This window comes from Stegostoma tigrinum, chromosome 14 (genome assembly GCF_030684315.1).
Source record: "Stegostoma tigrinum isolate sSteTig4 chromosome 14, sSteTig4.hap1, whole genome shotgun sequence".
Classification (NCBI taxonomy): domain Eukaryota; kingdom Metazoa; phylum Chordata; class Chondrichthyes; order Orectolobiformes; family Stegostomatidae; genus Stegostoma; species Stegostoma tigrinum.
The window spans coordinates 32,556,725-32,571,925 of record NC_081367.1 but is presented as its reverse complement, the minus strand read 5'-3'; the positions used below and the strand labels follow the sequence as shown (position 1 = coordinate 32,571,925).

Genomic DNA, 15,201 nt, shown 5'->3' with positions numbered 1-15,201 from the left:
GTGTATGGCCCCCCTCAGTATTAACCCTTTCAGGCCCATATCCAATAATCTTGACAAAACTATGTTCCTCCACTACTTTGTTTCAGTCCTTTAAATAGACATATCCGGTGATTCCAAAGAGCACTCATTCATTGACATCCAAGATGTCTGGGAGTATGCTTAAAAAGTCACCCAACCCCACTGAAACACATTCTTGTGTCACCCTTACACCACACTGCTGTAACGTGCCTCATTTACATAGAATGTACATGCCAGAAATAGACAATTTGACTCAATGATCGGGATACCTTCCATCATCTATTTGCAACAGCTAGTTCATCTTTTAGGCAACCCTCTGAATTGTCCAATAAACTTGAATCCAGTACTTTTCAGTTTTGTTTTTTCTCTTTTTGTTGTTTACAGCAGTGTTAAAAGTAATGCTTTATACGTTTATTCACGAGAAATTTTGTTTTGAATGTTGTGTTAAATGTTGTATACTTAAATTTTTATCAATAAATAAATTTGTGTGTTTTTTTTTTACAGGGAACAGATGGTGATTTCACACCAGAACAGGATTAAACAGCTTCAAGAACGTCTTCAACAGATGTTAGGTGATGAAGATAACTGGAGGGCAAAAGTAGGGAACTTCTGTTTTGCGAGAGTTTCTAAATACATATTGTGACAAGTGACATTTTCTTAAACTACAATTAATACCCATAGAGAGAAGAACATGAATGAGTCAACAAATTAATCTGACATTCTGGATAAGTGATCTTGGCAAATCATCAGTGGGAAGATTGCCTTTTAAAATTAATCACCCTATTATCAGAGGTTATCTCAGATGTATTCTTTTGTTTTAAAGAAAAACATCTTGAATTTTTGCACAGAATTCTTTTTGTGTTGTTAGTAACCATGGCAAAGCTTGACTGGTTCTAATTTTAATGACAATCACAAGTCCTGATTGGTGTAATTCTCATACTAAAAGCTGAATGTCATTCCCACTGGCACACATTTTCACAAAATGTATCTGTATCTAATGTCAAGCCTGCCCGGTAAAACTGGTTGCAAGCTTATAGATCCAGCTTTCACCAATATAACTTTACAGGTATAGATTATGTTTCTTCTGTACCAATCTTTCAACTGATACCAAAACTGTGGAATTTTCCATAAAATATAATAAATAGTAGCAACGTCAGGATAAGATTTAAGAGAAAAAGCGTTACAATGATTGAAAACAAATTAATTTCACTTACACCCATTTAAGGTTGGTAATGTCTGTTAAATTTTAAATTTGCTTCATAGCAGCCCTCAAAAATGTTGGCAATTTTTAATTGCAAGTGACACGGAAACTCCATGTGATAATAAGTATCCTTTCAACTCATTCTCAAAGAACTACAGCTGCATTCTTTTAAAAAAACATGCACAGCCATTGAATAAAGTTATGTTTTCTACCAAGCAAAAGGCAGATTCCTTTTAATATTAATGAAAATTATATGTTAATTCTGTAGATAGTGGGTATTAACTGAAGCTTTGCGTATGCCACTATAAATAGCATATTTGGTGTTGGCTTAAGAGGTACATACCTGCAATGTGTAACTCCAAAAGTTAACGCTTGTATAAGTGTGTAACAATTGGCTTTGTTTCTTTCCTTCACCAGTTAGATTTCTGGATTATGATTATAACAGAAAATTCATGAAATTGTGATCTGTCACTGCCCATTAGAGATTCATTTGAAAGACCAATACTGTTCTACATTTCCCTTCACCTCACAGCCAACTTTAAACAGCCATAAGCCTGATCTAACATAAAGTCATGCAATTATTTAATGTTTTTGTAACTGAACATTCAAGACCAAGTTATTGTTTTTGATCTTTAAACTCAATGTGTGGCGCCTGACTTCATTCTTTCCCTGGCCAGGTACTGAACGAGGCCATGCAAAGTATTAACATCCTGAAGTTCAACCATGATTTTAATCACTAAATAACTTTCTTCCATTTCTGCAACATTATTCATTACTCTTGCTTCCTTCACCTAAATGCTACTGAAAACTGAGTTAATTTGTATCATAAATGATGCCTATTTGGTTGATATACAAAGAGATCATCAATGGAGTAATACAAGTTCAAAGCATATATAATATTGTGAAATATGTGAATAGTTGAGTGGTCACGGATCATCTTTATTAATAATTGTTGCACTAGATTGTCTTTATTTCAGTAACAAAAAGATCAGGTGCAAAAAATTGTATTTCTGCCATTCATTTCACCATGATTTGAGTTATATATTTACTGGGAAGCCTTGTGACACAGTGAATATGTCCCTGTCTCTGACCTGGAACTTTGGATTCACTTCCATTCTAAGACTTGATAGCTAAGAACAGTGTTTACCTAACGTGGCCAACAGGTTGAATATTAACTTGCAAGGCTTTCCTACATATGTCATTGGGAAATGTTAAGAATGGGAGCAATTTCTGGTCAGCTATTTGGTGGAATAGAAAAACTAGGAAATTCGACTCTGACTATTCAGAAATTTGAAATATAGCAATTTGAACTCAATGGAGCCATTAGGCTGCTCAGCTGGTGTGAATCAGATTGGTGCTAACAACGTAGTTTGGTACCAGTTCTTGCAGAATGACTTGAGTCCTGCCTCCTTTCCTTATCTGTCGTGGATATCGTGGCAATGTAGGTCTGACCTGCCTTGTGCAGAAACCTGAAAGGGAAGATCTTTCATGCTGCATAAACAAAATCATTCTGACCCAAACAAGTGTTTTATTGAATGTATTGCATATATTTTACAGAGCTAGTGAATCATGTAGTTTTACTCATGGATATTTACTTTTCTAACATTGAAAGCCTGACTGGTCATCTTCACACTAATTATTCGTAAAAAGGAAATAAAGCTGTGCTGAATGTAAGAAAATAAGGTGATCCCTTTATCAGAATTTCTTGTTCTTCTGTCTGTGGTAATGAATTACACTGGCACAGCCAATGGAGAAAAATCATACAAAGAAGACTGAAGAGTGAGTCAGTTTTCCATCAATAACTTCAAAGGATGAACAATGAGGCAGCTCAAATTTTCTTGTATTTGTTGTGCGTTGGAATGCTTAAGAGGGTAAAAGGACAGGAACTGATCCCACCATCAGCCTGAGTCAAAATTGACTGATATTACTGGCTTCATCATCCCCTTACAAAGAACTGGAGTGCTCAGTAAGTATCAATACTGCGTCAGCAAATTGCAGCTACCTAACCCCAGGAATGGCAGCATACTTGAGTTGTTCTTGTTTGACTGTTTCATTTTCAGTAAGGAACTTTAAAAACAAAGGATCTGAAGACTTAGTGGAAGTGTACCACAAGTTCAGAGACTTGGATAAACTGAATCTTAGAGGTGGATGATGGCATGGAGGTGACATTTTTGTATGAGTAATTCTGAGACTTAGGCTAATGTTGTAGGAACCTGGATTCAAATCCCACCACGGCACTGGTGAAATTTTAATTCAATTAATAAATTTGGAATATAAAGCTAGTTTCAGGAATGGTGATGAAGTCGAATATAATCAAGTATAGCATAAACAGAAATGGTTCACTAATGGCTTTTCAAGAAGAAAATCTTCTGTCCTTTCCCTATCTGTTTCCAATTAGTTATCTAGTCTTCTTAGGGTGCCAAAATATTGTAATATTGAAATCTTACTTTATATAGTAATTCTTTTTATGACATTTTATTGAATACATTCTGGAAATACAAATGCACCGCATCTATTTGGTCCCCTTTATCAATGCTGTTGGTTACCCTCAAGGAACTTCAATAAATATGTAGAATATAGTTTGTTTCATTGTCTTAACATTTTGTAAATGTCTTGTACCTCCAAAAGATGTGTCCTTTGGAGTGTCTAGGTCATTTTTGCATTTGAAAATCATTCACCCTGCACTAGCTATTTTTTCAGTCATTTATAACTAATGTTGTTGTCATATCCATAATATTGCTTGCTTTAAAAATGCTAAAGCCTGCTCTTATACCAGTAACAAAAGTAAAAATTCAAGGCAATATAGACCGTATGCACTGATTTAAATTAAATTTACCCTGTTGATAAATTTTAAATTATTTGCAAAAAATTTGCAGTTACTGCTATTTGATACTATTGACATCATTCTAAACAGTAAGCAATGCTCATTACTTGTTCTGCAGATAGATGCAGCGCTATCGAAGCAACAGGCACATCACCGCACAGAGCTTAAGGAATTAGCACTACAAATGAAGGAAGAAGCAAAGATTGAAATTGATACAGAAAGACAAAAACAGCAAGAATTAATAAATAAACACAACAAAGAGCACGAGACATTACAGACACAGGTTTCTGGTATACCTTAACTAAAAATAGCTTCTGAAATGCTATAATCTCACAATAGTGTGCATTTGTTTGTGAGTGCATATGAGCAACCTAAGTATACAACATATGTCAGAAAATAATTCTGCAACCCATTACATTCCTAGTGTCATTATGCACACTTTTTCAAATAACATTTTATCAAATATTTTATTTTCCTGCATATTCTTTAACATGATTAATAAGCAAAGTAATTTGTGGAACTGTCTTCATATGAAATCTCTGGCTGTCTGGTAATGGGCCTCTTTTTGTGGGTATTCAATTCTGATTTCTGTCCTCAGCTACTAGAAGACTTTTACAAGTTTACCTCTCTTATTACTCTTTTAAAAGGCATACTTCTGTAACTGAGTTTAAAAGTATTCTGGGACTGAGTTTTCTTTTCAGGGATCTTCACATCTGTTGTTCAGCACTGTGGCTTTCCTGGCTACTATCTGATCTTAAAGCTACACTGACACTTCATTGAAAAAATATTTTTATAAAGATCCATTTTTTACCAGATGATTTCAGGCCTATTCCTTGATCTTCGGTGCTGCCACAATTTTCTAGGCAGTGTATCCCATCACTGATGCCACCTATTATCATGTGGTTTGGTGCCAGACTCTGAGTTTAGTTTCATGCCAGACCAGTCGAGGAGAAAGCAAAGCCAAGAACTGTCTTCACAACTAGACTTCAAAGTAACATTCTTTAAAATACATTAATATAAATACAGCTATACACGATAATCATAGATATACAGGCTCTGATTTATAGTTACATTAGGTAAGATTCAATCTATCTTCTTCATCTATTTATGTCCATGTGCTCATGTGAGACTTCCAGTCTAGATTGGTGAGGTCTGATGGTGTTTTTCCAAAGGGCAGTGCAGTGTGTCCTAACATTGTCCTTACTGCTCTATTTATGCTCAGGGACACACAGTTCCATGACATAATTGAAAGGTTGCTTCAGGGTCCCAAAGCCCTTACAGAGCATAAATGAATACAATTCTTATATGCAGTGCAATTTTTAAACAGTAGCTGCTTGTAAAATAAATGAAACTCACGTAACACCCCACCAACCTCCAGATCTAACACAGCATCCGGATCTAACGAATCATTCTCCGGCACTTCCGCCATCTGCAATCTGACCCCACCCCCAAAGAAATTTTTCCTTCTCCACACTTATCTGCTTTCCAGAGGGACCACTCTCTCCGTGACTCCCTTGTCCGCTCCACACTCCCCTCCAGCCCCACCTCACCCGGCACCTTCCCCTGCAACTGCAGGAAGTGCCACACCTGCCCCTCACCTCCTCCCTCACCCTCATCCCAGGTCCCACGAAGACCTTCCACATCAAACAGATGTGCGCCTGCGTGCCTGCTAATGTGGTATACTGTATCCGTTGTTCCAGATGTGGCCTCCTCTACATCGGGGAAACCCAGCGGAGGCTTGGGAACCACTTTGTGGGACACTTACGCTCAGTTTGCAACAAACAACTGCAACTCTCTGTCGCAAACCATTTCAATTCACCCACCCACTCCTTGGATGACATGTCCATCCTGGGCCTCCTCCAGTGCCACAATGATGCCACCCGAAGGTTGCAGGAACAGCACCTCATATTTCACTTGGGAACCCTGCAGCCCAATGGTATCAATGTGGACTTCACAAGCTTCAAAATCTCCCCTCCCCTGACCACATCCCAAAACCAACCTAGCTTGTCCCCGCTCCCTAACCTGCCCTTCCTTCCACTTTTCCCCTCCTCCCACCTCAAACCCCACCCCCATCTCCTACCTATGACCCTCATCCCGCCCCCTTGACCTGTCTGTCCTCCCTGGACTGACCTGTCCCCTCCCTACCTCCCCACCTACACTCACCTTTACTGGCTCCATCCCCACCTCTTTGACCTGTCTGTTTCCTCTCCACCTATCTTCTCCTTCATCCATCTTCTATCCGCCTCCCCCTGTCTCCCTATTTATTTTAGAACACCCCCCCCCCCCCGCCATTTCTGAAGAAGGGTCTAGGCCCAAAACATCAGCCTTCCTGCTCCTCTGATGCTGCGTGGCCTGCTATGTTCATCCAGCTCTATACATTGTTATCTCAAACTCATTAATGTAATAGTTTTAATGATCTCCGATTTTCCAGAACTTTGCAGGATAGTCATTTGTAGATTAAGAAACTCAAAGTTACAAATGCATCTTCAATCAAACTGTGAATTGATTAAATTTTGTATATAATCAGGGCGTAAGGAAATATTTTAATCAAGCAAAGGATAACAACAGTTAGCATGACAAAACCCGAAAGCCAGTACGTAAAGTGCATAAGAGCATAATTGCCAGACATGATCAAATATGGATGGGGCTAATATGTACTGAATATATCAAAATACTAGGTGTGCATTTCGATTTTACAAACGTAAGAGAGCATGGATTATGTAAAAGCCTTTAGACTTGGAAAGCTCTTTCACTTCACAATTAATATACAAATTGTTTATAGACTCTATCCAACACACTCCCTCAGCATAACTACTATTTCCAGATATTCTGTTTTATTTGTGGAACACTACAGAGATAACAGAAGTTAAACTTTGCGAAGACTGTAAGGGTGCTGTACAATGCAGTTAAAATACCAAATAATTTAAAAATGTCAAATGAGTTCAAAAGTAAAATTTAAGCTTTCCTATCTTCATATTATGCTTATTAATTCAATAAAATTTAACATTCCTCTTGTAGCCGTGTTGCCTACCTGAACTAATTGTCATTACTTTTTCTGAAAGAGACTGCTAATAGATCATCAGCATTTTTGAATTCCTAATGAAAATTATATTGTGTTTCTAACAACTTTGTAAATAGGTGGATAATAAAATTGGAAGTTTGGTAAATCAAGTACTTTTTCACCTCAGTTGCTGACTTCTGTGTGGATTTGGATGCTTTTTGTTAGGTCTCTGACTTGATCAGCGATGTGACCAAAGCATTACAGTTAGAATTGAGCAAGCTGAAGAAAAAGCTTCAAGAAACTCAGTGCCAGTTATTGGAGAGTGCTCGTTCTAAAGATGGTAAAATCTATAACTTGGAAAAGGTAATCTTGCAACTAGAGACACAGCTGAAACAAGAACAAAGCAAAGTAGAATCCGTGACTGAGGAACTGAGGACTGAAAAACAGCAAAAATCAATCGAGTTGAGAGAAACACATCAGGAGTTACAGCGGCTAACAGGTGAACTAGACCAGGCCAAAGAAGAGGTATGCTTATTACAAATGCCTGGCTTTATGCATTTTTTAAGAGAGTATGTAGAGCTACTTAGCTCGGATGCCTTAACAGTTTAATATATTAAACAGTTGAACTGCACACACCAGGAATATTCCAGGTGTGAGCCCTTGTGTTTAGTTCCTTTCTTAATCAGTGAGAGTGCCCACATATGAACATCAGATAAGGTCAATAGTGATGTTCTCACTTGTAAAACATTGGCTCATTAATCTTACATGTCTCTTTATCCTTAAAAATCCTTCACAAAATGCATTGGTCTACTTCCTAAGCAATTGATAATGTAATAAAATAATTAACTATTATATCATGTCAATATAATATATTATAATCAATATTATTTGATTAAGGCACAATTACTCATGTTGAGGAGGTCAGAATTTGCAACAGAACCCAGTCTGGCAGGGTTCCACCTCAGATTAACTCATTTGGAAATTCCAACACTTTCCAATGCAGGTCATATTATCATGGATGTACATATTGATAGATCTTTAGTCTCCCTGACATGGGATTTACAAAGGCAAGTAGGTGGAAGAATACAGAGAAAATGAAAATATCAGAACCTTGATGTTGAGGACAATTTTTCCCATGTGGCAGCAACTACATTATTTCCATGCATTGACATCTCACTGAAGCCCTAACTAATTTATATACTGCTTACAATTCCCTTCCCCAAGAAGCTAAATGGTACAAATTCCCAACATCTAAGTTAGAATTGGTACTTTGCAGCTGCTTGTCCCGGTGATTATTCTAACTAACTATTTCAATGCAACACTGATCTGCATTCTCGATGGACGTGATCTTACTTGACTTAGCATCTACACAAGTAGGCATCAGTAAACTGCTAGCCTTAATACATCATTGTGCCTACTCTCGGACCAATTCACACACTGTGTCACCCTTCAACACAGTAGACATCTGTGTTACCTGTGGCTCAGTTTGCAAGCAGAGACAAAAATGCACCTCAAGCATCGGTACAGGATGCATTTATGGCTCTTAGCTTTATATTTCTTAGTGCTCACTCACTTTGTGTCTACTTAGAGACTAACAATCTGTTTATACTTCACTTTGCTTTCCTAACACACTCGCGGATTTCAGCTTTTGTATGTGTCACATTGCTTTCTTAGCTCACAAGGTCCTCAATGTTCGGTTGAGGGCTGCCAGCGTCTGTAATTTGCACTGCTTTTCAGCATACAGTGGCTTCCGTGCTCATTTACAAGTTTCCAGTCTCGAATGGGTGCTTTTTTTTTAGTTCAGTGAGAGTGCATTTAACTTTTCTCCGTAGGGACAACTGAGATTCATGGGAGCGAATATGTCTGAGCAGCATTGTTCTATGCAAAGGTCATACCTGCAGTACATGCCAGCAAATTATGTATGTGCTTCAAGGATTAATCAGGGTGCTGTGGAGACATTACTCCATGGGTGAGCCTTGGTTAGTTAGGGCTGTCCTGCCAAGTCTGTCCAGGTGAATACAAAGCACACGAAAGGAAGGCAAGGCACAGAAAATGTAAAGATCCAAGTTGATCCAAAGTGAGTGAGTGCTAAGAGAACCTTGCTGCAATTTGTGAGATGGGTCCTTGTCTGTTCTTGCAGAGAGACCCAGCAGTCGCTTATAAGGCACGGCATGGTATGCACCACATTGCAGTATTGATGTAGTGAAATGTATTCTAGGTGAAATGGAGATGTGCTAAAATAATATGATGCTTGTCTGATGCCCTGCTATGAATGGGAGGCTGCAGGTAGTCACTGCCCATGGAGTGTGCCCTGAGATGCTGGAGCATACTAACAAGTTGGAGGCTTGAAGAAGCATTCAGCAAAAGAGTCACCGGTACCGACTCTGGCTCATATCAGGAATTGTCAACATTAAGCAAACTATATAAAACTGAAGCAAGGATAGGTAATAATTAGATGTAAATGCAATCAAATAGGTCTCTTTGTTCTTGCCTTACCATTCAAACTTAGGCGAAAAATCTGACCTTTTCTCGATTTTGAGAATCTATTTTTTCTGATATCATCATACTTGCCTAACTGACTCACATTTGCCCACAACATTCAGGGACTAAGAAAATTCTGCCCCCAGAGGTGAAATGATAATTCTGTTTCTCTTGAAGTTGATGCCAAATATAAGTTTGATATTGCTGACATCATGGGTTCTGACAGAGCACTGGATTTTATTTTTGTCGGTTGGTTGAGGAAAGTGGAATAGAAACTGAGGTATAGTCACTCCTGTCCCCACCATCTCCGTGCAACCAGTCAAACATTGGGTTGTCAATTAATGGCTCCTAAATAGGAAGGTAGCCAATCATAGTTGAATAGAAAGTTTTTTTTTCTCAATTACAAGCCTTCCTTTGCACTTTGCAGTTATTGTCAGGGCTAATTACTCATGCAAATCTTTAGATGCCAGAATGTATCCAATTCTTGTGACTTTAAAGTAACATAAAAAATAACGTCCTGTTGAATTTCTGTTGCAGGTACATTTGCAGAGGCTGATGAATCACAGCTTGGATGTGAATACATAAACTTTTTTTGATTATTTGTTCATAGGATGTGGATGTTGTATGCCAGACCAGCATTTCTTACCCATTCCTTTTCTCTGGAGAAGGTGATGGTGAACTAACTTTCCTGAATTGCTGAAGTCCAGTAACGCAGAGACCCATGCCAATAATGGCATGGGTTCAAGTCTCATCATGGCAGCTAGTGGAATTTAAATTCAATTAACCTTAGGGTCACAGTAGCCAGGAAACTGTCATTAGTTGTTCTAATTCACTAAAATCTGGTTTGCCTGGGAAAGAAAGGGTCCACCCTCACCTGTCCTGGCTCACGTGTGGCTCTGTGCTCTCAACTACTCTCTGAAATATGCTAGGAAACCCATTCAGTTCAAGAAAAATTAGGATGAGCAACAAATTTTAGCTTTGCTGATGATGGTCACATTTCATGAAAAAAAAGGAAAAATATTGTAGATGCACTTCCAAAATAATCAATTTAACCTGATCCAGCTTTTTAAAAAAGTATTAGGAATGATGGCAATGGATACCTGCTCATGAATGTTCGAATTAATTTGTTTACATAAGGTGCTAAAACAGATAGTCTACATTCAACAACGTGGCATTTGTTGCGTTGATTTTCCCAGTTATTTTGTTAACATAAGGTCCAGTTTATTACGTCATGTTCTTACTGAACTCTAACAACCAGTGTTAAGTGGTGCTCACTACATGCTTTGCCATTTTGTTCTAAAATATGCCAACACACTTACAATTCAAGTGTTTTGAGTATCTGATTCATAGCTGCAATGTAGATAGTTCAATGACAGTAGTCGACAGATCTAAAATTGAGAATCAACTTTCCTGCTCCTCTGATGCTGCCTAGCCTGCTGTGTTCCTCCACCTCCACACTGTGTTATCTCTTACTTCAGCATATGCAGTTCTTACTATCTCCCTATAATTCAGTATTTTGTTTTCTTGACTGTCTTTTTTAGGTTTTACAATATGCCTTTTTGCAGTTCAGTTTATCTAGTTCAGTGTGATTAATGAATGTTTTTTCGAAATGTAAAATAACTTTGATACGTTCTCACTTGCAGAATACATTTCTTGAAGAAACTGTGCGTAGAGAATGTGAGGAACGCTATGAACTCACTGAGGCTCTTAGTCAGGCCCGAGAACAGTTGATGGAACTAAAGAGTCTCAGTAGAGAACATCCACATTCTCAACGTTCAATTAGCCAAAGAAGCCTGAGTTCATCCTCATCATCTGCAGGCAGTTATAAGATCCAAAGAAGCCTCTCCAGCACCAGCAGAACTAAACTTAGTGGCTTGCATGGGCTCCTGGTGAATGCAAATGCCTCAAATAATGCTGGAACCACTGCTTTACCAATTATACCAGTACCACAGCCATCAAAAGGGAGAGCCTCATCTGTTAGTGAAATCAAACAGAGGATTGCAGCTGCTGTAAGAAGAAAGTAAGCTTCTCTCAAAAAAAAAAGTAAAACATTGCACGAAAACCAATCTGCTTGGACTATTCATCTGATGTTAATGTATATACATACGTATATATGTTAAATAAAAGTAGATTCTAACAATGCACTGAAATTGTGGGCCATTGGGTTTTCTGCCAAGAATGATTAATTGTTGTGTAGCTTTGCAAAACCATAAATTGCTTTTAACTAAAGCTAAATATATTCTCTTGCCCAATGATTCTGGAAAATAGAAAATTTTTTCTGACCCCGAAAAGTTTCTTCAGATCCATTTACATCAGAATTGCGTGGAATGGTCAGCACAGAAATTGATCATGCAACCTACTGATATATGCCAGTTCTTATGCTCCACATGAATCTCCTCCCGCACATCTTCATCAAATCCTATTGGCATATGTTTACATTCCTTTCCCCTTTATGTTTTTGACCAGCTTCCCCTAAAATCCATCTCTGTGTTGGACTGAATGACTTACGGGAGCATGTTTCATATTCTGACCACTCCTGTTAAGAAGTTTCCCTTCAACTGCCTATTGGATTTGTTGATGAGTACATATTGGTACTTATGACCAGGAGTTTTGTTTGTCCATAAGTAATAATTAACTTCCTTGCGTTGACCATATTAAACCCCTTTAAATCTTCTTAAAAACAAATACAGCTCTCATTCTTCTCTTTTTCAAAGTCTCTGAGCTTATTAAATCTTTATGACGATGTACAACTTTTCAACTATGATATTTTTCACATCCTTTCTTGCACTTTCTCTTGTATCTGTTTGTTACTTTTATAACATAAATATCTGTAAACACCTAAGTGATTTATGATCAGGATAGTAAAGTGTGTAGCTGGATGAACACAGCAGGCCAAGCAGCATCTCAGGAGCACAAAAGCTGACGTTTCAGGCCTAGACCCTTCTTCAGAGAGCTCTCTGATGAAGGGTCTAGGCCCGAAACGTCAGCTTTTGTGCTCCTGAGATGCTGCTTGGCCTGCTGTGTTCATCCAGCTACACACTTTGTTATCCTGGATTCTCCAGCATCTGCAGTTCGCATTGTCTCTGATTTATGATGAGGGTTTGGATCAGTTTAACAGAATCTCTTTCCTTTTCAATTCTATCTCTTAATAATGATTTGCTACGTTTTGTAATTTCTGTGTAAGTGCATCTCAATCCCTTTGCTCCCCTAGCACACTTAGACTTGTATTTTGCAAGGAGTATGTGACTTCTTTAATGTGCCGACCAAAATGCAACACATTACACTTACTTATGTTGAAATTATTACAGATAAACATATAGTTTGCAACATTATTGGCATTTATATTTTGTTATAATTCTTAGTATAAACTTCAACCTTATCCCAGATTGGTGAGTCCTCTGATGTAGGAGTAATGCCCTTTAGTATGAGCCTGAAAGTCCAGATTCAACTCCTACCAGCCTCAGAGATGTATCATATCAAAACAGGTTGATTGAAACACTGCGATCGCTCCCCCATCCCTGTCCCAATATGGCATTACTTGCAGAGTTGGAAATTGGCCTTTCAGTTCCTGGAGTAAATCATGAACAGCAAAGGCCCAAGCACAGATCCTAGTGGAATACCATTTCCCACTCTAAGTTAGTTGGAATAACCATCCTTAATGCCAGTCTCCATTTTGTGATCAGTTGTTTACCTTTTTTCTGTAACGTCCTATTATGTATGCTCTGACCATTGTCATGAATCCATGTTACTGAAAGCTTTTGCCAATTTAAATATAGTGCATCTGTTGCCTACCATTGTCTTGTCTTTCTGTTACTGCTTCTAATGATTAAATAATAATCAGACATATCATTGCCTTCATTGTTTACATTTGGTTTCTAAATTTATTAATTGAATCACCACTTTCTACTCTAAATCTGTTTATAATTTTTTTGCTCTTTTCTTAATGTTTTATATATTTTCTAATCTTTTGATTTAGAGGAACCTGGATTTATAATATGTATAGTAATAAATGCTCAGTTTGTCTCTGCCAAATTGCATCATAAATAAATAAATTTATCTTCCGAAATATTTCTCCACAGTCATGAAATTAAGATAGTTCCAACATTGTGAAGCATTAGCAAATATAGTTTATGATTATTTGTAATGATAAACATTATGACATTGAATTTGTTAAATGGATAGAAACTTTTATTTTAAACAGTCTTTCAATAAAATGTACATAAATGACATCCTGTAGGTTTTATTTTTGTACAAGGTGATCACCACATTTCTCAAATTGATGTATAGTCATCATTTAACAGTTATGTTCAATAAGAAATATGAAATACAAGAAATGCGTTTCTTTTTTTCAAAGCTGTTTCTTGCGTCCTAATTCTGATGAGTACAAGATGAAAACCTTCAACTTCCAGTCCCTTTTAATGATGTTTAAATGCATTTCTGGAATATCAAAAATGAAATAGTGAAAATTCTAAAAAGTTGTTAAGAAAAATGTAGATCACGAAATTCAACTCTTTAGTGCCTGGCTTTTGGGCACTGCAATTTCCAGTTGGTTGAATAATGGCACCAGTCGCACATCAGGTACATCTGATGGGAGCTGTGCTGATCATCTTTTCATTGAGCAGATTAATATACATGCAACATTGATTTATGCCATTTTAAAAGTCAGTGCTGCAGCTAACACTGTCACAAACAAGTGCAGATCAATATTTGTTCAGTGGAAATGACCACCCATATATTTAAGGGGAAAATTAACTTCTTCCAGTTTAGTTATTAACTAAATTCTTCTGGATCTTGCTGTGATTGCTGAAGTATTAGGGATGTTCTGGATTCCTTTAAGGTTGCTAGTATCTGCAGAGAACTGTGTGACACATTTTGAAGGACTTTATCCAGACTCCAAGGATTCTGCACAAACTATTTGTTCGCAGACAGGTACAGTACGTGGATTCCTCCTGGCTTCAACTTCACAGGAAGAATGAACTGAGGCAATACAGAACTGAACAAGTATCTGTAAGAGGCACAACAAAGAGAAGGACTCTCAGCTGTGCACAGAGTTCAGACAGCAATGCCTCTAGAAGCCTGATTGAGGAACATGCTGTCAGACATGTCTACTTCAGCAAGGATGTGCTTACTGAAAGCTATCATCCACTGCCACTATTGCTGCAAATAGGATGACAGCGTCATTGTCACTAGCTGTTACTGTTGCCATGAACTGTTAAGCCTTGGACCCACACCACATCAGCTGCAGCAGAAGAAAGTGCAACATTTCTGGACCACTGTGATTCTACATTCTAAGCAATCTTGAAAATAATTGTTTCTGTTATGGCAGATGAATTCAGAAAAATAATTTGAGATATTTCAGGATTCCCAATGGTGCAAGGTGATATTGACTGCAATCAAGTCACTTTGTAGGAAATGCAGCACCACTTCCCTTTGTACCATAACCAAAAGGAATTCTAAATATTCTCTAATCAACTTGTTAAAAGATTTATTACACACCTCTGGGGCTGGTGGAGTTTGAACTTCCTGGCTTTAAAGCCACTACGTCACATAAACCCTCTCCAATAGGAGATTCTATTCTCTCAATATCTAGGCAGTGCACAACCATACGCAATTGATCATACAGACTAATGTTTAGTATTCTGATACCAGGTATGGAACCATTATTTGTGTGGCAGT

The 15,201-nt window shown here is 37.8% G+C and overlaps 1 protein-coding gene across 4 annotated transcripts in view; it reads left to right on the top strand.

Annotated features, from left to right (window-relative positions):
- The window catches only part of lekr1 (leucine, glutamate and lysine rich 1), a 176,598-nt gene extending 164,198 nt beyond the window's left edge, over positions 1-12,400 (top strand). For 2 of the 4 annotated variants that reach the window (XM_048542834.2, XM_059651081.1), the window contains 4 exons: positions 523-616; positions 4,162-4,326; positions 7,270-7,569; positions 11,169-12,400. In XM_048542834.2, the coding sequence (XP_048398791.1) occupies positions 523-616; positions 4,162-4,326; positions 7,270-7,569; positions 11,169-11,549 (940 nt within the window). In that variant the 3' untranslated portion in view covers positions 11,550-12,400. The remainder of the gene's footprint in view (positions 1-522; positions 617-4,161; positions 4,327-7,269; positions 7,570-11,168) is intronic. The other 2 variants (XM_059651083.1, XM_059651082.1) reach the window with 2 other exon arrangements.
- The last annotated feature ends 2,801 nt before the right edge of the window (positions 12,401-15,201 follow it).